The sequence below is a fragment of the Pimephales promelas genome, chromosome 1, assembly GCF_988280905.1.
Source record: "Pimephales promelas chromosome 1, fPimPro1.hap1.1, whole genome shotgun sequence".
NCBI lineage: Eukaryota > Metazoa > Chordata > Actinopteri > Cypriniformes > Leuciscidae > Pimephales > Pimephales promelas.
In genome coordinates, this window is record NC_142769.1 from 37,307,042 (window position 1) to 37,332,423 (window position 25,382).

Below are 25,382 nucleotides of genomic sequence, written 5' to 3' on the forward strand. Positions count from 1 at the left end.
AGTGCAAAAATGGAGGCTCTAGACCCTTCCAGAGCTGAGATATCGAAACTCAAAATTTTGACCCGAAAAAAGAACGACAGTGGTACCCCTTACGTTTTTTTTTTTGGGTGAAAAATTAAGTATCCCCAATCTTCACAAAACTCTGGATTCTTATAGAGGGCCATGAGACTTAGACCTGAGTGCAAAAATGGAGGCTCTAGACCCTTCAAGAGCTGAGATATCGAAACTCAAAAATTCGACCCAAAAAAAAACCGACAGTGGTACCCCTTTCGTTTTTTTTTTTCGGGCGAAAAATTAAGTTTCTCCAATCTTCTCAAAACTCTGGATTCTGATAGAGGGCCATGAGACTTAAACCTGAGTGCAAAAATGGAGGCTCTAGACCCTTCCAGAGCTGAGATATCGAAACTCAAAAATTCGACCCAAAAAAAAAACGACAGTGGTACCCCTTTCGTTTTTTTTTTCGGGCGAAAAATGAAGTTTCTCCAATCTTCTCAAAACTCTGGATTCTGATAGAGGGCCATGAGATTTAAACCTGAGTGCAAAAAATGGAGGCTCTAGACCCTTCCAGAGCTGAGATATCAAAACTCAAAAATTCGACCCAAAAAAAAAACCGACAGTGGTACCCCTTACGTTTTTTTTTTTTGGGTGAAAAATTAAGTATCCCCAATCTTCACAAAACTCTGGATTCTGATAGAGGGCCCTGAGACTTAGACCTGAGTGCAAAAATGGAGGCTCTAGACCCTTCCAGAGCTGAGATATCGAAACTCAAAATTTCGACCCGAAAAAAAAACGACAGTGGTACCCCTTACGTTTTTTTTTTGGGTGAAAAATTAAGTATCCCCAATCTTCACAAAACTCTGGATTCTGATAGAGGGCCATGAGACTTAGACCTGAGTGCAAAAATGGAGGCTCTAGACCCTTCCAGAGCTGAGATATCGAAACTCAAAATTTCGACCCGAAAAAAAAAACGACAGTGGTACCCCTTACGTTTTTTTTTTTTGGGTGAAAAATTAAGTATCCCCAATCTTCACAAAACTCTGGATTCTGATAGAGGGCCATGAGACTTAGACCTTGGTGCAAAAATGGAGGCTCTAGACCCTTCCAGAGCTGAGATATCGAAACTCAAAATTTCGACCTGAAAAAAAAACGACAGTGGTACCCCTTTCGTTTTTTTTTTTGGGGGGTGTAAAATTAAGTATCCCCAATCTTCACAAAACTCTGGATTCTGATAGAGGGCCCTGAGACTTAGACCTGAGTGCAAAAATTGAGGCTCTAGACCCTTCCAGAGCTGAGATATCGAAACTCAAAATTTCGACCCGAAAAAAAATTGACAGTGGTACCCCTTACGTTTTTTTTTTTGGGTGAAAAATTAAGTATCCCCAATCTTCACAAAACTCTGGATTCTGATAGAGGGCCCTGAGACTTAGACCTGAGTGCAAAAATGGAGGCTCTAGACCCTTCCAGAGCTGAGATATCGAAACTCAAAATTTTGACCCGAAAAAAGAACGACAGTGGTACCCCTTACGTTTTTTTTTTTGGGTGAAAAATTAAGTATCCCCAATCTTCACAAAACTCTGGATTCTTATAGAGGGCCATGAGACTTAGACCTGAGTGCAAAAATGGAGGCTCTAGACCCTTCAAGAGCTGAGATATCGAAACTCAAAAATTCGACCCAAAAAAAAACCGACAGTGGTACCCCTTTCGTTTTTTTTTTTCGGGCGAAAAATTAAGTTTCTCCAATCTTCTCAAAACTCTGGATTCTGATAGAGGGCCATGAGACTTAAACCTGAGTGCAAAAATGGAGGCTCTAGACCCTTCCAGAGCTGAGATATCGAAACTCAAAAATTCGACCCAAAAAAAAAAACGACAGTGGTACCCCTTTCGTTTTTTTTTTTCGGGCGAAAAATTAAGTTTCTCCAATCTTCTCAAAACTCTGGATTCTGATAGAGGGCCATGAGATTTAAACCTGAGTGCAAAAATGGAGGCTCTAGACCCTTCCAGAGCTGAGATATCAAAACTCAAAAATTCGACCCAAAAAAAACCCGACAGTGGTACCCCTTACGTTTTTTTTTTTTGGGTGAAAAATTAAGTATCCCCAATCTTCACAAAACTCTGGATTCTGATAGAGGGCCCTGAGACTTAGACCTGAGTGCAAAAATGGAGGCTCTAGACCCTTCCAGAGCTGAGATATCGAAACTCAAAATTTCGACCCGAAAAAAAAACGACAGTGGTACCCCTTACGTTTTTTTTTTTGGGTGAAAAATTAAGTATCCCCAATCTTCACAAAACTCTGGATTCTGATAGAGGGCCATGAGACTTAGACCTGAGTGCAAAAATGGAGGCTCTAGACCCTTCCAGAGCTGAGATATCGAAACTCAAAATTTCGACCCGAAAAAAAAAACGACAGTGGTACCCCTTACGTTTTTTTTTTTTGGGTGAAAAATTAAGTATCCCCAATCTTCACAAAACTCTGGATTCTGATAGAGGGCCATGAGACTTAGACCTTGGTGCAAAAATGGAGGCTCTAGACCCTTCCAGAGCTGAGATATCGAAACTCAAAATTTCGACCTGAAAAAAAAACGACAGTGGTACCCCTTTCGTTTTTTTTTTTGGGGGGTGTAAAATTAAGTATCCCCAATCTTCACAAAACTCTGGATTCTGATAGAGGGCCCTGAGACTTAGACCTGAGTGCAAAAATTGAGGCTCTAGACCCTTCCAGAGCTGAGATATCGAAACTCAAAATTTCGACCCGAAAAAAAATTGACAGTGGTACCCCTTACGTTTTTTTTTTTGGGTGAAAAATTAAGTATCCCCAATCTTCACAAAACTCTGGATTCTGATAGAGGGCCCTGAGACTTAGACCTGAGTGCAAAAATGGAGGCTCTAGACCCTTCCAGAGCTGAGATATCGAAACTCAAAATTTTGACCCGAAAAAAGAACGACAGTGGTACCCCTTACGTTTTTTTTTTTGGGTGAAAAATTAAGTATCCCCAATCTTCACAAAACTCTGGATTCTTATAGAGGGCCATGAGACTTAGACCTGAGTGCAAAAATGGAGGCTCTAGACCCTTCAAGAGCTGAGATATCGAAACTCAAAAATTCGACCCAAAAAAAAACCGACAGTGGTACCCCTTTCGTTTTTTTTTTTCGGGCGAAAAATTAAGTTTCTCCAATCTTCTCAAAACTCTGGATTCTGATAGAGGGCCATGAGACTTAAACCTGAGTGCAAAAATGGAGGCTCTAGACCCTTCCAGAGCTGAGATATCGAAACTCAAAAATTCGACCCAAAAAAAAAACGACAGTGGTACCCCTTTCGTTTTTTTTTTCGGGCGAAAAATGAAGTTTCTCCAATCTTCTCAAAACTCTGGATTCTGATAGAGGGCCATGAGATTTAAACCTGAGTGCAAAAAATGGAGGCTCTAGACCCTTCCAGAGCTGAGATATCAAAACTCAAAAATTCGACCCAAAAAAAAACCGACAGTGGTACCCCTTACGTTTTTTTTTTTTGGGTGAAAAATTAAGTATCCCCAATCTTCACAAAACTCTGGATTCTGATAGAGGGCCCTGAGACTTAGACCTGAGTGCAAAAATGGAGGCTCTAGACCCTTCCAGAGCTGAGATATCGAAACTCAAAATTTCGACCCGAAAAAAAAACGACAGTGGTACCCCTTACGTTTTTTTTTTTGGGTGAAAAATTAAGTATCCCCAATCTTCACAAAACTCTGGATTCTGATAGAGGGCCATGAGACTTAGACCTGAGTGCAAAAATGGAGGCTCTAGACCCTTCCAGAGCTGAGATATCGAAACTCAAAATTTCGACCCGAAAAAAAAAACGACAGTGGTACCCCTTACGTTTTTTTTTTTTTGGGTGAAAAATTAAGTATCCCCAATCTTCACAAAACTCTGGATTCTGATAGAGGGCCATGAGACTTAGACCTTGGTGCAAAAATGGAGGCTCTAGACCCTTCCAGAGCTGAGATATCGAAACTCAAAATTTCGACCTGAAAAAAAAACGACAGTGGTACCCCTTTCGTTTTTTTTTTTGGGGGGTGTAAAATTAAGTATCCCCAATCTTCACAAAACTCTGGATTCTGATAGAGGGCCCTGAGACTTAGACCTGAGTGCAAAAATTGAGGCTCTAGACCCTTCCAGAGCTGAGATATCGAAACTCAAAATTTCGACCCGAAAAAAAATTGACAGTGGTACCCCTTACGTTTTTTTTTTTGGGTGAAAAATTAAGTATCCCCAATCTTCACAAAACTCTGGATTCTGATAGAGGGCCCTGAGACTTAGACCTGAGTGCAAAAATGGAGGCTCTAGACCCTTCCAGAGCTGAGATATCGAAACTCAAAATTTCGACCCGAAAAAAAAACGACAGTGGTACCCCTTACGTTTTTTTTTTTGGGTGAAAAATTAAGTATCCCCAATCTTCACAAAACTCTGGATTCTTATAGAGGGCCATGAGACTTAGACCTGAGTGCAAAAATGGAGGCTCTAGACCCTTCCAGAGCTGAGATATCGAAACTCAAAATTTCGACCCGAAAAAAAAAACGACAGTGGTACCCCTTACGTTTTTTTTTTTTTGGGTGAAAAATTAAGTGTCCCCAATCTTCACAAAACTCTGGATTCTGATAGAGGGCCATGAGACTTAGACCTGAGTGCAAAAATGGAGGCTCTAGACCCTTCCAGAGCTGAGATATCGAAACTCAAAATTTCGACCTGAAAAAAAAACGACAGTGGTACCCCTTTCGTTTTTTTTTTTGGGGGTGTAAAATTAAGTATCCCCAATCTTCACAAAACTCTGGATTCTGATAGAGGGCCCTGAGACTTAGACCTGAGTGCAAAAATGGAGGCTCTAGACCCTTCCAGAGCTGAGATATCGAAACTCAAAATTTCAACCCGAAAAAAAAAAAAACAGTGGTACCCCTTATGTTTTTTTTTGAGTGAAAAATTAAGTATCCCCAATCTTCACAAAACTCTGGATTCTGATAGAGGACCATGAGACTTAGACCTGAGTGCAAAAATGGAGGCTCTAGACCCTTCCAGAGCTGAGATATCGAAACTCAAAATTTCGACCTGAAAAAAAAACGACAGTGGTACCCCTTACGTTTTTTTTTTTGGTGAAAAATTAAGTATCCCCAATCTTCACAAAACTCTGGATTCTGATAGAGGGCCATGAGACTTAGACCTGAGTGCAAAAATGGAGGCTCTAGACCCTTCCAGAGCTGAGATATCGAAACTCAAAATTTTGACCTGAAAAAAAAAACGACAGTGGTACCCCTTACGTTTTTTTTTTTTTTGCGAGAAAAATTAAGTATCCCCAATCTTCACAAAACTCTGGATTCTGATAGAGGGCCCTGAGACTTAGACCTCAGTGCAAAAATGGAGGCTCTAGACCCTTCCAGAGCTGAGATATTGAAACTCAAAATTTCGACCCGAAAAAAAAACGACAGTGGTACCCCTTACGGTTTTTTTTTTTTTTGGTGAAAAATTAAGTTTCCCCAATCTTCACAAAACTCTGGATTCTGATAGAGGGCCATGAGACTTAGACCTGAGTGCAAAAATGGAGGCTATAGACCCTTCCAGAGCTGAGATATCGACACGCAAAATTTTGACCCGAAAAAAAAAACGACAGTGGTACCCCTTACGTTTTTTTTTTTGGGTGAAAAATTAAGTATCCCCAATCTTCACAAAACTCTGGATTCTGATAGAGGGCCATGAGACTTAGACCTGAGTGCAAAAATGGAGGCTCTATACCCTTCCAGAGCTGAGATATCGAAACTCAAAAATTCGACCCGAAAAAAAAAACGACAGTGGTACCTCTTTCGTTTTTTTTTTTCGGGCGAAAAATTAAGTTTCTCTAATCTTCTCAAAACTCTGGATTCTGATAGAGGGCCATGAGACTTAAACATGAGTGCAACAATGGAGGCTCTAGACCCTACCAGAGCTGAGATATCGAATCTCAAAAATTCGACCCAAAAAAAAACGACAGTGGTACCCCTTTCGTTTTTTTTTTTGGGCAAAAAATTAAGTTTCTCTAATCTTCTCAAAACTCTGGATTCTGATAGAGGGCCATGAGACTTAAACCTGAGTGCAAAAATTGAGGCTCTAGACCCTTCCAGAGCTGAGATATCGAAACTCAAAATTTCGACCTGAAAAAAAAAAAACGACAGTGGTACCCCTTACGTTTTGTTTTTTTTGGGGTGAAAAATTAAGTTTCCCCAATCTTCTCAAAACTCTGGATTCTGATAGAGGACCATGAGACTTAGACCTCACCTGAGTGCAAAAATGGAGGCTCTTGACCCTTCCAGAGCTGAGATATCGAAACTCAAAATTTCGACCCGAAAAAAAAAACGACAGTGGTACCCCTTACGTTTTTTTTTTGGGTGAAAAATTAAGTTTCTCCAATCTTCTCAAAACTCTGGATTCTGATAGAGGGCCATGATATTTAAACCTGAGTGCAAAAATGGAGGCTCTAGACCCTTCCAGAGCTGAGATATCGAAACTCAAAAATTCGATCCCAAAAAAAAACGACAGTGGTACCCCTTTCGGTTTTTTTTTTTTTGGGCGAAAAATGAAATTTCTCCAATCTTCTCAAAACTTTGGATTCTGATAGAGGACCATGAGACTTAGACCTGAGTGCAAAAATGGAGGCTCTAGACCCTTCCAGAGCTGAGATATCGAAACTCAAAATTTCGACCTGAAAAAAAAAAGACAGTGGTACCCCTTACGTGTTTTTTTTTTTTGGGTGAAAAATTAAGTATCCCCAATCTTCACAAAACTCTGGATTCTGATAGAGGGCCACGAGACTTAGACCTGAGTGCAAAAATGGAGGCTCTAGACCCTTCCAGAGCTGAGATATCGAAACTCAAAATTTCGACCTGAAAAAAAAAACGACAGTGGTACCCCTTACGTTTTGTTTTTTTTTGGGTGAAAAATTAAGTATCCCCAATCTTCACAAAACTCTGGATTCTGATAGAGGGCCATGAGACTTAGACCTGAGTGCAAAAATGGAGGCTCTAGACCCTTCCAGAGCTGAGATATCGAAACTCAAAATTTCGACCTGAAAAAAAAAAACGACAGTGGTACCCCTTTCGTTTTTTTTTCGGGCGAAAAATGAAGTTTCTCCAATCTTCTCAAAACTCTGGATTCTGATAGAGGGCCATGAGATTTAAACCTGAGTGCAAAAAATGGAGGCTCTAGACCCTTCAAGAGCTGAGATATCAAAACTCAAAAATTCGACCCAAAAAAAAAAACGACAGTGGTACCCCTTAAGTTTTTTTTTTTTGGGTGAAAAATTAAGTATCCCCAATCTTCACAAAACTCTGGATTCTGATAGAGGGCCCTGAGACTTAGACCTGAGTGCAAAAATGGAGGCTCTAGACCCTTCCAGAGCTGAGATATCGAAACTCAAAATTTCGACCCGAAAAAAACAACAACAGTGATACCCCTTACGTTTTTTTTTTGGGGTGAAAAATTAAGTATCCCCAATCTTCACAAAACTCTGGATTCTGATAGAGGGCCATGAGACTTAGACCTGAGTGCAAAAATGGAGGCTCTAGGCCCTTCCAGAGCTGAGATATCGAAACTCAAAATTTCGACCCGAAAAAAAAAACGACAGTGGTACCCCTTACGTTTTTTTTTTTTGGGTGAAAAATTAAGTATCCCCAATCTTCACAAAACTCTGGATTCTGATAGAGGGCCATGAGACTTAGACCTGAGCGCAAAAATGGAGGCTCTAGACCCTTCCAGAGCTGAGATATCGAAACTCAAAATTTCGACCTGAAAAAAAAACGACAGTGGTACCCCTTTCGTTTTTTTTTTTTGGGGGTGTAAAATTAAGTATCCCCAATCTTCACAAAACTCTGGATTCTGATAGAGGGCCCTGAGACTTAGAACTGAGTGCAAAAATGGAGGCTCTAGACCCTTCCAGAGCTGAGATATCGAAACCCAAAAATTTGGCCCGAAAAAAAAAAACGACAGTGGTACCCCTTATGTTTTTTTTTTGAGTGAAAAATTAAGTATCCCCAATCTTCACAAAACTCTGGATTCTGATAGAGGGCCATGAGACTTAGACCTGAGTGCAAAAATGGAGGCTCTAGACCCTTCCAGAGCTGAGATATCGAAACTCAAAATTTCGACCCGAAAAAAAAAACGACAGTGGTACCCCTTACGTGTTTTTTTTTTTTGGGTGAAAAATTAAGTATCCCCAATCTTCACAAAACTCTGGATTCTGATAGAGGGCCACGAGACTTAGACCTGAGTGCAAAAATGGAGGCTCTAGACCCTTCCAGAGCTGAGATATCGAAACTCAAAATTTCGACCCAAAAAAAAAACGACAGTGGTACCCCTTTCGTTTTTTTTTTCGGGCGAAAAATGAAGTTTCTCGAATCTTCTCAAAACTCTGGATTCTGATAGAGGGCCATGAGATTTAAACCTGAGTGCAAAAAATGGAGGCTCTAGACCCTTCCAGAGCTGAGATGTCAAAACTCAAAAATTCGACCCCAAAAAAAAAACGACAGTGGTACCCCTTACGTCTTTTTTTTTTGGGTGAAAAATTAAGTATCCCCAATCTTCACAAAACTCTGGATTCTGATAGAGGGCCCTGAGACTTAGACCTGAGTGCAAAAATGGAGGCTCTAGACCCTTCCAGAGCTGAGATATCGAAACTCAAAATTTCGACCCGAAAAAAAAACGACAGTGGTACCCCTTACGTTTTTTTTTTTGGGTGAAAAATTAAGTATCCCCAATCTTCACAAAACTCTGGATTCTGATAGAGGGCCATGAGACTTAGACCTGAGTGCAAAAATGGAGGCTCTAGACCCTTCCAGAGCTGAGATATCGAAACTCAAAATTTCGACCCGAAAAAAAAAACGACAGTGGTACCCCTTACGTTTTTTTTTTTGGGGTGAAAAATTAAGTATCCCCAATCTTCACAAAACTATGGATTCTGATAGAGGGCCCTGAGACTTAGAACTGAGTGCAAAAATGGAGGCTCTAGACCCTTCCAGAGCTGAGATACCGAAACTCAAAAATTTGGCCCGAAAAAAAAAAAACGACAGTGGTACCCCTTATGTTTTTTTTTTGAGTGAAAAATTAAGTATCCCCAATCTTCACAAAACTCTGGATTCTGATAGAGGGCCATGAGATTTAAACCTGAGTGCAAAAATGGAGGCTCTAGACCAGAGGTCTCAAACTTGCGGCCAGCGGGGTGATATTTTGTGGCCCCCCACTTGACATTAAAGTTTAATATGAGTGCGGCCCGCCGTTGCGTTTGCCGCGTTTTTTTCCCACCCTTATGGGCTACAAACATTAGGCTGCTTCATTAAAAACGTGACATTTAGACGTTTTCTTCGGCATGGATCCATGCAAATGAATCATTTTCACCTTGAAAATAATAAATGTTTTTTTTTTTTTGCATTTTAAATAATAGAACATTTCTCAGTGATCGTCAATAAAAGAAAATTCAATTTTCTCGGTTTAATGAAAACCAATAGGTCGTGATGGTAAGTTGTTTCACGTTTGAGGGGGTTTAAACCGTGACACGTTTTCAAAAGTGGACCACTGTGATTATTTCACGTCTTGTCACGATACCGGGTTGAAGAAAAATTGTTTAGGCCACCTTGTTTGATATAATCACAACAATTTAACGCAAGTATGGGAATTGAACTCAGGTCTTCTTGATTAAAGCCCAACGCTTTATCAACTGAGCCACTGCATCCATTGAGTGCAAGTGTGTATTGGAAGGGGTATTATTGCAGGTTTGGCTTTATTTGTTGGAAAAATAAATATAGAAATATAATTTGACACAAGAGGGCAGTATAGCCCTGTTTATGGTTTTAAGTTTAAACTAAACCGTGACATCTACACGTTTTCCAAATTGGACCAACGTGATTATTTCACGTCTTGTCACGATACCGGGTTGAAGAAATATTGTTTAGGCCACTTTGTTTGATATAATCACAACAATTTAACGCAAGTATGGGAATTGAACTCAGGTCTTCTTGATTAAAGCCCAACGCTTAATCAACTGAGCCACTGCATCTGTTGAGTACAAGTGTGTATTGGAAGGGGTTTTATTGCAGGTTTGGCTTTATTTGTTGGAAAAATAAATATAGAAATATAATTTGACACAAGAGGGCAGTATAGCCCTGTTTATGGTTTTAAGTTTAAACTAAACCGTGACATCTACACGTTTTCCAAAGTGGACCAACGTGATTATTTCACGTCTTGTCACGATACCGGGTTGAAGAAATATTGTTTAGGCCACTTTGTTTGATATAATCACAACAATTTAACGCAAGTATGGGAATTGAACTCAGGTCTTCTTGATTAAAGCCCAACGCTTTATCAACTGAGCCACTGCATCTGTTGATTACAAGTGTGTATTGGAAGGGGTTTTATTGCAGGTTTGGCTTTATGTGTTGGAAAAATAAATATAGAAATATAATTTGACACAAGAGGGCAGTATAGCCCTGTTTATGGTTTTAAGTTTAAACTAAACCGTGACATCTACACATTTTCCAAAGTGGACCATCGTGATTATTTCACGTCTTGTCGTGATACGGGTTGGACACTGAAGTTACAGGAGTTTCTTCCCGTTGCTAAGCAATGGAACTAGGTCGAGTATTTAAGTCTAGACCCTTCCAGAGCTGAGATATCGAATCTAAAAATTTCGACCCGAAAAAAAAAAACGACAGTGGTACCCCTTTCATTTTTTTTTTCGGGCGAAAAATGAAGTTTCTCCAATCTTCTCAAAACTCTGGATTCTGATAGAGGGCCATGAGATTTAAACCTGAGTGCAAAAATGGAGGCTCTAGACCCTTCCAGAGCTGAGATATCAAAACTCAAAAATTCGACCCAAAAAAAAAAAACGACAGTGGTACCCCTTTCGGGTTTTTTTCGGGCGAAAAATTAAGTTTCTCCAATCTTCTCAAAACTCTGGATTCTGATAGAGGGCCATGAGATTTAAACCTTAGTGCAAAAATGGAGGCTCTAGACCCTTCCAGAGCTGAGATATCGAAACTCAAAAATTCGACCCCAAAAAAAAAAACCCGACAGTGGTACCCCTTACGTTTTTTTTTTTTGGGTGAAAAATTAAGTATCCCCAATCTTCACAAAACTCTGGATTCTGATAGAGGGCCCTGAGACTTAGACCTCAGTGCAAAAATGGAGGCTCTAGACCCTTCCAGAGCTGAGATATCGAAACTCAAAATTTCGACCCGAAAAAAAAACGACAGTGGTACCCCTTACGTTTTTTTTTTTTGGGTGAAAAATTAAGTTTCTCCAATCTTCTCAAAACTCTGGATTCTGATAGAGGGCCATGCGATTTAAACCTGAGTGCAAAAATGGAGGCTCTAGACCCTTCCAGAGCTGAGATATCGAAACTCAAAAATTCGATCCCAAAAAAAAACGACAGTGGTACCCCTTTCGTTGTTTTTTTTTGGGCGAAAAATGAAGTTTCTCCAATCTTCTCAAAACTCTGGATTCTGATAGAGGGCCATGCGATTTAAACCTGAGTGCAAAAATGGAGGCTCTAGACCCTTCCAGAGCTGAGATATCGAAACTCAAAAATTCGACCCAAAAAAAAAACGACAGTGGTACCCCTTTCGTTTTTTTTTTTCGGGCGAAAAATGAAGTTTCTCCAATCTTCTCAAAACTCTGGATTCTGATAGAGGGCCATGAGACTTAAACCTGAGGGCAAAAATGGAGGCTCTAGACCCTTCCAGAGCTGAGATATCGAAACTCAAAAATTCTATCCCCAAAAAAAAAACGACAGTGGTACCCCTTTCGTTTTTTGTTTTTTTTTGGGTGAAAAATGAAGTTTCTCCAATCTTCTCAAAACTCTGGATTCTGATAGAGGGCCATGAGATTTAAACCTGAGTGCAAAAATGGAGGCTCTAGACCAGAGGTCTCAAACTTGCGGCCAGCAGGGTGATATTTTGTGGCCCCCCACTTGACATTAAAGTTTAATATGAGTGCGGCCCGCCGTTGCGTTTGCCGCGTTTTTTTTCCCACCCTTATGGGCTACAAACATTAGGCTGCTTCATTAAAAACGTGACATTTAGACGTTTTCTTCGGCATGGATCCATGCAAATGAATCATTTTCACCTTGAAAATAATAAATGTTTTTTTTTTTTTGCATTTTAAATAATAGAACATTTCTCAGTGATCGTCAATAAAAGAAAATTCAATTTTCTCGGTTTAATGAAAACCAATAGGTCGTGATGGTAAGTTGTTTCACGTTTGAGGGGGTTTAAACCGTGACACGTTTTCAAAAGTGGACCAACGTGATTATTTCACGTCTTGTCACGATACCGGGTTGAAGAAAAATTGTTTAGGCCACCTTGTTTGATATAATCACAACAATTTAACGCAAGTATGGGAATTGAACTCAGGTCTTCTTGATTAAAACCCAACGCTTTATCAACTGAGCCACTGCATCCATTGAGTACAAGTGTGTATTGGAAGGGGTATTATTGCAGGTTTGGCTTTATTTGTTGGAAAAATAAATATAGAAATATAATTTGACACAAGAGGGCAGTATAGCCCTGTTTATGGTTTTAAGTTTAAACTAAACCGTGACATCTACACGTTTTCCAAAGTGGACCAACGTGATTATTTCACGTCTTGTCACGATACCGGGTTGAAGAAATATTGTTTAGGCCACTTTGTTTGATAAAATCACAACAATTTAACGCAAATATGGGAATTGAACTCAGGTCTTCTTGATTAAAGCCCAACGCTTAATCAACTGAGCCACTGCATCTGTTGAGTACAAGTGTGTATTGGAAGGGGTTTTATTGCAGGTTTGGCTTTATTTGTTGGAAAAATAAATATAGAAATATAATTTGACACAAGAGGGCAGTATAGCCCTGTTTATGGTTTTAAGTTTAAACTAAACCGTGACATCTACACGTTTTCCAAAGTGGACCAACGTGATTATTTCACGTCTTGTCACGATACCGGGTTGAAGAAATATTGTTTAGGCCACTTTGTTTGATATAATCACAACAATTTAACGCAAGTATGGGAATTGAACTCAGGTCTTCTTGATTAAAGCCCAACGCTTAATCAACTGAGCCACTGCATCTATTGAGTACAAGTGTGTATTGGAAGGGGTTTTATTGCAGGTTTGGCTTTATTTGTTGGAAAAATAAATATAGAAATATAATTTGACACAAGAGGGCAGTATAGCCCTGTTTATGGTTTTAAGTTTAAACTAAACCGTGACGTCTACACGTTTTCCAAAGTGGACCAACGTGATTATTTCACGTCTTGTCACGATACCGGGTTGAAGAAATATTGTTTAGGCCACTTTGTTTGATATAATCACAACAATTTAACGCAAGTATGGGAATTGAACTCAGGTCTTCTTGATTAAAGCCCAACGCTTTATCAACTGAGCCACTGCATCTGTTGAGTACAAGTGTGTATTGGAAGGGGTTTTATTGCAGGTTTGGCTTTATGTGTTGGAAAAATAAATATAGAAATATAATTTGACACAAGAGGGCAGTATAGCCCTGTTTATGGTTTTAAGTTTAAACTAAACCGTGACATCTACACATTTTCCAAAGTGGACCATCGTGATTATTTCACGTCTTGTCGTGATACGGGTTGGACACTGAAGTTACAGGAGTTTCTTCCCGTTGCTAAGCAATGGAACTAGGTCGAGTATTTAAGTCTAGACCCTTCCAGAGCTGAGATATCGAATCTAAAAATTTCGACCCGAAAAAAAAAAACGACAGTGGTACCCCTTTCATTTTTTTTTTCGGGCGAAAAATGAAGTTTCTCCAATCTTCTCAAAACTCTGGATTCTGATAGAGGGCCATGAGATTTAAACCTTAGTGCAAAAATGGAGGCTCTAGACCCTTCCAGAGCTGAGATATCGAAACTCAAAAATTCGACCCCAAAAAAAAAACGACAGTGGTACCCCTTTAGTTTTTTTTTTTCGGGCGAAAAATGACGTTTCTCCAATCTTCTCAAAACTTTGGATTCTGATAGAGGGCCATGAGATTTAAACCTGAGTGCAAAAATGGAGGCTCTAGACCCTTCCAGAGCTCAGATATCGAAACTCAAAATTTCGACCTGAAAAAAAAAAACGACAGTGGTACCCCTTTAGTTTTTTTTTTTCGGGCGAAAAATGACGTTTCTCCAATCTTCTCAAAACTTTGGATTCTGATAGAGGGCCATGAGATTTAAACCTGAGTGCAAAAATGGAGGCTCTAGACCCTTCCAGAGCTGAGATATCGAAACTCAAAAATTCGACCCAAAAAAAAAACGACAGTGGTACCCCTTTCGTTTTTTTTTTCGGGTGAAAAATGAAGTTTCTCCAATCTTCTCAAAACTCTGGATTCTGATAGAGGGCCATGAGATTTAAACCTGAGTGCAAAAATGGAGGCTCTAGACCCTTCCAGAGCTGAGATATCGAAACTCAAAAATTCGACCCAAAAAAAAAAAACGACAGTGGTACCCCTTTCGGTTTTTTTTTCGGGCGAAAAATGAAGTTTCTCCAATCTTCTCAAAACTCTGGATTCTGATAGAGGGCCATGAGACTTAAACCTGAGTGTAAAAATGGAGGCTCTAGACCCTTCCAGAGCTGAGATATCGAAACTCAAAAATTCGACCCAAAAAAAAAACGACAGTGGTACCCCTTTCGTTTTTTTTTTTCGGGCGAAAAATTAAGTTTCTCCAATCTTCTCAAAACTCTGAAATCTGATAGAGGGCCATGAGAGTTAAACCTGAGTGCAAAAATGGAGGCTCTAGACCCTTCCAGAGCTGAGATATCGAAACTCAAAAATTCGACCCCAAAAAAAAAAAACGACAGTGGTACCCCTTACGTTTTGTTTTTTTTTCGGGTGAAAAATTACGTTTCTCCAATCTTCTCAAAACTCTGGATTTTGACAGAGTGCCATGAGACTTAGACTTGAGTGCAAAAATGGAGGCTCTAGACCAGAGGTCCAGCACTTGCGGCCAGCGGGGTGATATTTTGTGGCCCCCCACTTGACATTAAAGTTTAATATGAGTGTGGCCCGCCGTTGCGTTTGCCGCGTTCCCCCCCCCCCCCCCTTATGGGCTACCAGATAGCCTCGTGACAGCTTACGATGGGTTTGTTGCAAGTTGCCATAGACAACCACGAAGTATGAACATATACTGCGCCCGGAAAAAAATGAGCGCGTCGCTTCAATTATGAGCGCGCTTGATGCGCGCATACATTTGAAACAAACTTGAGCGTGCCACCGAATCAGGCCACAGCTACTGTTAGCTCGCGAGCGGCGTGTTGGATATCCCTGCTCTAAAACAATGTGAGAATAATAATTTTGAGCTTGTAATATGTGTTGGGTCTGAAAGCGTTCAATGAACGATAGTTCATGAACTTGTTCATATTTTGGGCGAACGTGAACTGAACGTAGCCTACTGTATCACTGCCTGATGAACATTACAGTGAACTCGTTCATTCTAGTGCCTGTGAACCGAGGAGCGAGGAGGCGTCTTAAGATCATTTAAAAGGGTTTTATGAGGTCGGTGAGGATGGGAAAATCTTACATGTCTGTTCAAACTCTGCCCGTCGACAAAAGAATTATTATCTGCGGTTGTATATGGGCTGTGGCAATAATAATAGCCTACTAATAAAAAAGAAGTTCCAGGCAACATATGGAAAAAAAGAAATATGAACTAGTTAATTTTTTGAAGTATGAAATATGAACTGAACTAGTTCATTTTAAAATTTGTGAACTGAACTTTGATCCAACAGGTTGATAAGAAGGTTTGCTTTGATATGTGCAAAGTCAGTAATTTGCCTGAGACACTATACATGTGTAGAAAGAAATATTTGTATTTCAAAAGCAATAATTGTTTTTCTAAGTATAATAAAAAAAATGCCTTCCGAAAAAAGAAAAAAAACATTCAATATAATAGTGTTGTATAAAGAAAATAAAAAGCAAATATGACTATCACAAAGATGTTGTGTATAAGAAAAAGACAAAGAACGTTTGTAAAATTAACTTCAACTGTCAGAAGGACAGCTCATGAAGAACCAATCATGTACAGAAAGGAATGATCAAATTCAGAGGAACAGTTCAGAAGAAACGTTAATAATAAAGATTGAGAAGAATGTAACAGTTGTGCTCCATTTTTGGAATACTTAAATACATTTTTTTTTTTTTGGAATACTTGATGCGGCCCGGCCTGACCCAGACTCTATCTCCAGCGGCCCCCAGTTAATTTGAGTTTGAGACCCCTGCCCTAGTGTCTCTAATTCTGTGATCTCTTTTTGTGGGAGTTTCCATGTTTGTGATTATGTTTTTATTTAACATTGATTCATCTTTTAGATGACACATACAAATGTGTCTGGAGCGGAAAAGAAAATGGCTTCTCAGTGGGCTCGTGCAAACAGTGCAGAGAAGGAGGTGCCCCACACTCGCATTGAGGATGAATCCAGTATACAGGTAGAGCCTTTTTTGAAAAACTTTTTTTGAAATTTTTACTCGCACCCCAATTAAACACTCCTGAACCAGATAATCAAGGTCTTCAGGATGACTAGAAACTTCCAGGCGTGTGTTTTTGAGCGGGTTGGAGCTACACTTTGCAAGACAGTGGCTCTCCGGTAGCAGAGTTTGACACGCGTGATCTAGATGCAGTGCATGATTATTTCTAACACACAATCCCAAACAAATTTTTGTTCTTGCTGTGCTGAAATCTTTTCAGCCATCACAAATCTGTGATTTTATATCAGTGGCAAAACTACATTTCTATCTTACACCGGAACCATGGCCTTGCTCGCCATGGTCTGATCTCCCACCAATCTGGTAGTGCCCTCATCAGGCCTGGAGGGAAATTACACCTCTTTATGCTGTTGATTGCCCTCGCCCTCTCAGGAGGTTTCCGACTGCTGTCTTTGCCAAATCCGCAGCAGGCAGTGCTCAGCCTTGCATGCGCAGAGATAATGATCAAGTTAATTAGACCTGAGATTGAATGAACTGCGGCAGCAACTTAATCATTTGTAACTTGATTAGAAATACTATATTCTCCCAAACTCCAGAGACTGGCAAACTTGAAAATTAAGTTCCACTTTAAGGATTCAGGTCTCAACTTAATGGAGTATAGAGAAGCTGAAAAACAAACCAACCCTCATTCTGTCCCCATTAGTCAGAGCTGGAGCATTGTTTACTGTCACTATACGAGAAGGAGTGTGTATGTAATACTTTACCTACTGAAGCCCTCTTTATTTGGATACCTAGAAAATCTATTCCTTTGGGAGGAAATTAGGTCAAGGCAACTTTGGCGTCGTTTGCGAAGCCACTCACATTGAGACGCAGACGAAGTGGGCAATTAAGAGGGTGAACAAAGAGAAGGTAAGTGTTTGGTCATTATGTTTCACCTGTTGACAGAGGTAATGGATGGAGAGCTTCTTACATGGTTGTCAAGGATGGGTTAAGTGTCACAAATGCTTTTTATCCATGCAGGCAGGCACTTCTGGTGTGAAACATCTGGAAAGAGAAGTCAGCATCATGAAACAAGTGAAACATGAACATATAATACATCTGGAGGAAGTCTTTGAGACACTAAAGGTAATTTTGTTCTCTTTCCTTTAAAGTTCCGCTCAGCTATGCTGTTGTGATCCACGTCATACGACTGTGTATGCAACTGGATTGTTTTTGACAACGCTTTCTTGTCAGAAAATGTACATATGTATGTTTGTGTGCTGTTCTTCAGAGGATGTACCTCGTGACTGAACTTTGTGAAGGAGGCGATCTAAAGGATCTCCTGCAGAAGAAAAAGCACTTCACCGAGGAGGAGACCAGACACATCATCAAAAGCTTGCTTGAAGCTATTGTATATCTCCACAAAAAAGGTGACACTCACAAAACCCAGCACATTCCTCCTGCCATTCGTCAGCAGATACTTCCCATGTATTGATGCTTCCTTACCCTGGAAACATATCATTAAAATTGTATTAATTTATTTCAGTCGCATTACCTTTAGAGAAATGCGTTAAAAGAAAATGAAAACCCTAACGTTTGAAAAATTGCTCACATCTGTGTCAAAGTCATATGCAACGGCCTGGATTCCTTTGTTCCCCCATATTCGATAATCACTCTGAAGATTGCATCCATATTAAGTTCATCTGTCATTATGGAGTATCAGACTTGTTTTAATAATGAGATAATAATGAACAACTGTCAGACAAAATATCAGCCCATTTTAATTGAGTCTGAGGGGTTTATTAGAAGATGCTCGGTGTTTTTTCTCTTTCTCTCTCCTTCTTGTGAAATCTGCAGTTAGAGGTAATTTAGGACGTTGCTTGGCAATGAGACACCATTACATGGGGCTAATGAGTCATTAACAACGAGCAGGGGAGGAATACTGATTAATAGGTGTGTTTTTCAACAGTCCCCGAGTGCTGGTGTGTTTCACGTCTAGAGGAGCTAATGATGCCACTTGCCATGTGTATATAGGACTGGAGTGTTTTATGAGATTGCAGTATATTAGCCTCACATGCTGATTATAATTTGATTATTTTCACATTTCTATTGAAGTACGTACAGTTAATGCGGGAAGCATTAATGAAGAGTCATGATGCGGATGAAAGTGGGAAGAGGAGGTGGGCCCTGTATGCTGGGTTCACGTTGTGTGACAGAATGAATTGCAATTTAAAAGGGAATAGTGCAAAACATTTAATTTGATTTGGTCTTTAAAGTTTTTTATTACTATATACTATTCAAGTGCGTTGCATTTTTGCCACACTCTCATCTTTATGAATAATACAAACCCATTTCTCCCTTGCTCTGTTTCCTCTTTCTCTCTCTCAGACATTGTACATCGTGACCTCAAACTGGAAAACATTCTTGTGAAGAGTTGTCACCAAGGCAACGATAACGATATGGTCAATATCAAGGTGAGAGAGATGGTTAAAACTTCTGTGCAGGTATGTGGTATGACATTCAAACACGGCGGGACCTCTGGACGTTCTCGTCTGTTGTTTAGTTCTTCCACCGTCCTCCTTGCCCAAACCTTTTAACTGCTTTTTAAATATTGTCTCATTACGCCAGACCTCCTGCCTAACTCCTTTCATATCACATTCTCAAAGAAAATGAATCACAAGTGGCTTTTCTGAGACAAATTGCCAGCCAGGGCACAGCGTGGAGCAGAATAGAGCGTTGATGGGAGCCGACTGAAGCCGCTACCTGGAGCGGAGGGTTGAATCAGGGCAGCGCTGTGTTATAAATCAGAGTAGAACAGGGGCCTAAAGACAGCGCTGTCCTGGCACTGTATTAAAAGCTTTTATCTGGCAGAAGGTGGTCATCTCTCCTGGATATTAATCCTGCCCGCCCCTGACGCACCAATGAAACGATATACACTCCTCATATATATTATTCATATGGCTCAGCAGCTCAAAGTCTGTGCGAGCGCTTGTACCGGCTGCTCTATTGAAGTCAATTTGGGCCGTAAATATTTTAATTGAGACGTAGAAGTGAATGTGAGTGAGATACGGTGATCAATTGTAGCATGTCTGCAGTTCATTGCTTTCGCTTTTCCACTAGCTCAGAATCTAGTGATGAAAGGTGTCAAGGAAAGAAAGAAACTTCGAGTGTGTTTGTGGTTATGTTGAATAACGTTTCATTTTTGATTGCTAAGATTGTGAGTCACATAAAGTCTTGTCTTCTCTGGTCTCAGGTCACAGATTTTGGACTCTCTGTGAAGAAGGGTGGTGTGGGCAGTGAAAACATGCTTGAGGCCACTTGTGGGACACCTATGTACATGGGTAATTCACACACGCAAAAGCATACATTCACATTTTATTTTTTAATAATGAGGAATCAGGCTTTAACTTGTGATTTGATAAATTACTAGAAATTGAATGAAGGGCTGATTAAAATGAGCAGTAAAGAGAAGATGACCTAATTTAAGTGATGTGAAGCTGATAACATTCGAGAAGGAGTAGACGCATCAGATATCACACATTAATCCGGCCTCAAACATCTTTCATTATTGACACTCTGACTTGCCCTTTCAGCACCTGAGGTGGTTAATGGCCACCAATACAGCCAACAGTGTGACTTGTGGAGCATCGGCGTCATCATGTACATGCTGTGAGAAGATCTCCTTTTGTCGTTTTCCTTCTCTTGCACACACACACAGACTCACATGCAATCAGGCGCTCTGACTTGCACTTTGTGTGTGTTTTTGTGTTTTCAGTTTGTGTGGAGAGCCTCCATTTATATACAGCTCTAAGGAAAGACTTTCTGAGATGATTATGAAAGAGCTCACTTTCTCTGGCCCTGTGTGGAACACCATTAGTGATGCCGGTTAGAACCGCCTCTGCCGTACCATTATGAACGCAGTTCAGCCAGTCTGGTAACTATTTTATATTCCATCTTACAGCCAAAAATGTAATACGGTGTTTGTTGAAAGTTGACCCAGCTCACCGCATCACAGCCAATGAGCTGCTAGATAACCCTTGGATTTCGGTAAGAGAACTCAATTACTCTTTTCTCCTGTTCAAATGAGGTCATGCATATTATAGATTCAGAAGTCAGCTAATTAACACTCTTCAATTTGATGGATGACTAAATGTGGAACCTGTCAGAAAGAAAAACCTGAAAGAAAGAAAATCTGTATTCAAAGGGGGACACCTCAACCACGGTTACACAGACAAACGTCTTAGTGATGATGCGTCAGGAGATGATGCGTAAGTTACGGAATGCTCCAGTGGACGAAGAGAGTGTGGGAATAAACGAGGCACTGGACAACTTCTCTCTCACTCCTTCTGAGGACAAAGGGTCAGGGCTGAGAACTGCTGAAGAACTCTCAGTATCCCTAGCACATCCTGATGACATCAAAGATAGCAACAGTGGCAGTAAACCCTTTATCCCAAACAAGAAGGTAAAAAAACAGTGTAAAAATTCATTGTAAAACAGGGTATTGTACTTTATAGATGCATTTCTGCATGTTCATGCATTCAAAAATAAAATAAAGTACAACTCTTTTGTTTTTCGAGTATCATGAAAGAAAGCAATCTGGAAGAATCTCAATTCCTCATCACAGCAGTCATAGGGATGCAGTTTCTAAAAATAGAAAAGGCTATGACGCAAATAATACAGTGTATATCACTGCAACCATGTAGAACACGTAGAACTTAACTTAAGAACTTAACTTTTTTAATAAATGTACCTTCATGTATTTAGCAGATGCTATTATACAAAGTGACTTACAAAAGAGGAACATCACATCAATTCATCACAGTCAACTACATTTGTAGTATGCAATGTCACATTTATTATAAAGCTAGAGCAGAGGTAAAATGCAGAGAACAACTGCCTTTAGCTATGACAATATTCACAAGAGAACAAAGCTTCTTGGATTGCTTAAATACTTTTTTTTGTGCCTGATTTGAGCTAAAGAAAATTTATGGTGTAAATTTTTCATGGTTACATGTTATTTTATTGCAAACTTGGCAAACAATTTCCTAGAGTTTAGTCTATACTGTACCAATTTAAAGGAGTAGATCATTTAAAAAAAAAAACTTTTGCTGATAATTTACTCACCCCAATGTCATCCAAGATGTCCACAACTTTCTTTCTTCGGTCGAAAAGAAATGAAGGTTTTTGATAAAAACATTCCAGGATTTTCTCCATGTAATGGACTTCAATGGGAACCAAACGGTTCAAGGTCCAAATGAGAGTTTCAGTGCAGCTTCAATGGCCAAATAAACAACACCAGACGATGAATAAGGGTCTTATCTAGGACCCTTCGGGTCATGACTCGAAAAAAGATTCATTCATTTTGATGCACGAGTTTGAACAGGAGAGTCACAAACACTCATCACAGAACAGAGCAAGGCGAGCATTTGTGCTTATAAAACTTAAACTTTTGTATTTATTTTTGAAATGAGCGATCATCTCGCTAGATAAGACCCTGATTCATCGTCTGGAATCGTTTAAAGCCTTTTGAAGCAGCACTGAAACTCATTTGGACCTTGAACCGTTTGGTTCCCATTGAAGTTCATTATATGGAGAAAAATCCTGGAAGGTTTTCATCAAACACCTTAATTTCTTTTCGACTGAAGAAAGAATGACATGGATATCTTAGATGACATGGGGGTGAGTAAATTATCAGCAAAAGTTTTTTTTTTTTTTTAAAGTGAACTACTCCTTTAAGTACTGTAGGAGTTGCACTTGCATGATCAGAAATACTAATATAGCTGCCATGTGGACTGACTTGCTTGAAATACTTTAAAGCTCTAGCAAACTCTGTCTTCTGTCTAGTGGTTTTTCATGTGTAATATATTTCATTCCAATAGCCTCTGAAGAAAAAACTATCAGGCTCATCCTCTAATGGTGTTAAGAAGTGTGTGTCTAGTGCAAAGGCCTGCAACACTCCTAATACATCCACTGCACAGGTCAGTAATTCACTTCACTGAGCAAATATAAAATATTTGTGCTTAGTCAAAGAGGAATATTTAGTCTCTTTCAATGTATTTGACAGAAATCCTGGCTATTTCATGGCTAACCTCCATGGTCGCATTTAAAAAACAAAACAATTCGCCTGTTCTCTAAACGGGCACTAGATGGTGCCAAGATAACCCTTCTCCGGCAGCTGTCATACAGCATGCAGCACTGTCCGGTAGTGTGGTTTGTTGCGCTTTTGTGAGATGAATGAGAGTGTCTTATCTCCGCAGTCCCACACAGGTAACAAACCCCCTGCTCAGCCAAGCACAAAAAGCTACAGCAAGGCCTCCTCCATCTCGGGATCCTGTCTCAAAACATCATCGGTAGAAGCACCCGCTGCAGCATCCAACTCAAGCAGGCGCGAAATCTTGTCCCCACGTCCCTCCACCTCTTCTATCCACCGTTCCACCAATCCAGCTGTTGGTTTCCGGGCTAAAAAACGCAGCTAGACATCACGGTTTCAACCAGTGCCAAAGATGAGGAATTCCTGGGGGTCACTGCGACGTGGTAGGCCCACTGGATACACAAATGACTTTTTAAGCCAAAACAATGAATCAAAAGTAAAACTGTACTTCCTCCAATGTGAATGTGTTTTTAGTCTCCTTAATAGGATGTATGTTATTGGATATTTTGTTAGAGGATGAGCCGCTAGGTTGTTGATGCTTTATTTTTATGGACCTGGAACAGATGAAGTCATCGCTACAAGAGCCCTGCATGGCACGAGATCGATTTGCCTGTTCATGGCATCTAATGTAAGGTGCATAAGTCATCTTGAAGCACTTTGAAATGCTATTAGGGACTAAATTATCTATAGAGAATAAAGGAAGTTTAGGACTGTGAAGAATATAACAGGGTTTAATAGCTTTAGCTCTGTTAAATAGGCAATAACAGAGTAATTTGATGCAATATTCAAGCAGCAAATGCCACAATAGTAACAGCTATCTTGATGGACTTCAGGTTTTCTCTCGATTCATTTTTACAAAGGCCTGCTGTTTCCTCCACAGTTGTGTTGATCACACTGGTCATCATTTGCCAAATCACATCAGGAAGCTGTTGTATATTGTTATCCATTAAAATGAAACCTTCCAACAGTAACTATTGTTGCATTTTTATCCTAATTTTCAGTGACTCGCGCACACATACTGTATGAATTTTTCCGACCGGCATTAGATGTGCTTGCATCACAAATAAATAAGTCATTTTAATGTTAGCCATGTGATATGACTGTGAGCGGTGGGGCGCCAAGTGGTTAGACACCATGAAGAGAGCAGGATTGGGAGTCAAAGTGCAGGGTCTCTAATCTTGTTGAGAGCAGCAGGGTATACAGTGAGTACTGCAGCACTCCAGCACTGGTCTCTCTGCTGAAGAGAGAATAATCCCCAAGATAGATGCAATATTAAAATAGTCAAGCAGAACTCACTCAGACTGTATTACAATCCTCCTATTTGCATGTGGATGTGTGCGACGAGTGTCTGTGTTTGTGTTCATGGGAATTCCAGGGACAAGATCGAAGGTTCCATTCATATGACCCTCTTAAATGCATTATTATTTTGCACTCATTTGCTATGTTTTCAATTTGTCCTTTATAGTAAAAGAAGATGTGATGGACTGCGTTAATCAAGGTGCAAAAAGGTATGAAAGGCTTGGGCCTTGTTAAGAATGAGGCCTTGAGTGCTTTGTTGCTTTTGTAAGGTCAGTACATAATTTATGCATCAGTATGTTTATTTTCATTAAAATATTTTTTTTTTTATTAAGCACATTCATGAAGTGCCATCCTTGTACTGGAAGATTTAACAGAATGTTGCTATGAAACAAAAATAACAGCTGCGTAAATAACAGCAGACGATCAGGTGTGAGATATTACCCGGATAACAAATGAAGTACTTGATATGAAAATAATCTTCTTTTAGGTCTTGAAAAATAATATTAAACAATATAACTCATTTGGACAAGCACTGGAACGTTTCAGTGTTTGTGTTACTCCACATGGAATTGCAATTCTAATCCAGATTTGGGACTAAATGGCCATATTCTGTTTGAAATATTAGTTATTTAATTCTGTTCAGAAGTTTGGGGTTGGTAAGATATGAATGTCTTTTTTTTCCTTATGCTGAGGCTGATTTTGTTTTTATCAAAAACACAATAATATTGTAAAATATTATTACAATTCAAACTAACTGTTTTCTATGTGAATATAATTTGAATATGTAATTTATTCCTGTGATGGCCAGTTGATGGCCAGTCACATGATCCTTCAGAAATCATTTTGATTTGCCGAATTGTTGTTTAGGCTCAGGTGTGCTGGTTAAAATGTTTGCGAAAAAAAACTTTTCAACAGCATTAACTTATTGTTTATAGAACTGTATTAAACCAATATCACACTTGCAATCTAACGGTCTTTGTGTAGCCTACTTTTAGCCAAACAGCCTTTGTATTTAGTACATTAGAATAATTTTGTTTGTGATGTTGTTATAAATTAATATGAAGTAACTGATATTTCAGACACAATTCGACCAGCTTTTTCTTAAAAACAAAAACAAAAAAAGCGGGATAGTAGCAATCACAAACTGCTTGATGCAAACAGTGAAACAGTCCAGTTCCAGATATCATCACTTTTGGCTATCGTATAATACAGAACTAAGCTCCGTCTCAGACTTATATAACTCTGAATGTTGTGAGCGGAGAGATACCACTGGATGGAGCTGTAGAAAACATAGAAAACAGAGGCGACTGTTGGGTCACAATATCCCCGTATTGAGTTTCCTGTGTGTCTGGCCATGGTCACTTTTGATAGATTGAGCCATTAAATAATTATAGTGTATGACAGTGTTTATTACCCGTACACAATGAATCATATCCACAACCTGATCCGAGCAATAGTACAACAACAAGATGGACTTTGGCTAAACTGATCCATTGATGGCAAAAAAG

At 39.6% G+C, this 25,382-nt stretch overlaps 1 protein-coding gene across 3 annotated transcripts in view; it reads left to right on the forward strand.

Moving 5' to 3' along the window:
* stk33 (serine/threonine kinase 33) overlaps window positions 1-23,540 on the forward strand; it is a 54,418-nt gene extending 30,878 nt beyond the window's left edge. The window contains exons 2-13 of one of the 3 annotated variants that reach the window (XM_089129594.1): window positions 16,332-16,448; window positions 17,241-17,354; window positions 17,466-17,570; window positions 17,716-17,854; window positions 18,813-18,898; window positions 19,678-19,765; window positions 20,018-20,093; window positions 20,200-20,309; window positions 20,386-20,471; window positions 20,629-20,886; window positions 22,304-22,402; window positions 22,682-23,540. In XM_089129594.1, the coding sequence (XP_088985720.1) occupies window positions 16,332-16,448; window positions 17,241-17,354; window positions 17,466-17,570; window positions 17,716-17,854; window positions 18,813-18,898; window positions 19,678-19,765; window positions 20,018-20,093; window positions 20,200-20,309; window positions 20,386-20,471; window positions 20,629-20,886; window positions 22,304-22,402; window positions 22,682-22,900 (1,497 nt within the window). In that variant the 3' untranslated portion in view covers window positions 22,901-23,540. Of the gene's footprint in view, window positions 1-16,331; window positions 16,449-17,240; window positions 17,355-17,465; window positions 17,571-17,715; window positions 17,855-18,812; window positions 18,899-19,677; window positions 19,766-20,017; window positions 20,094-20,199; window positions 20,310-20,385; window positions 20,472-20,628; window positions 20,887-22,303; window positions 22,403-22,488; window positions 22,643-22,681 lie in introns of those variants that run through there. The other 2 variants (XM_089129595.1, XM_089129597.1) reach the window with 2 other exon arrangements.
* Window positions 23,541-25,382: the final 1,842 nt, after the last annotated feature.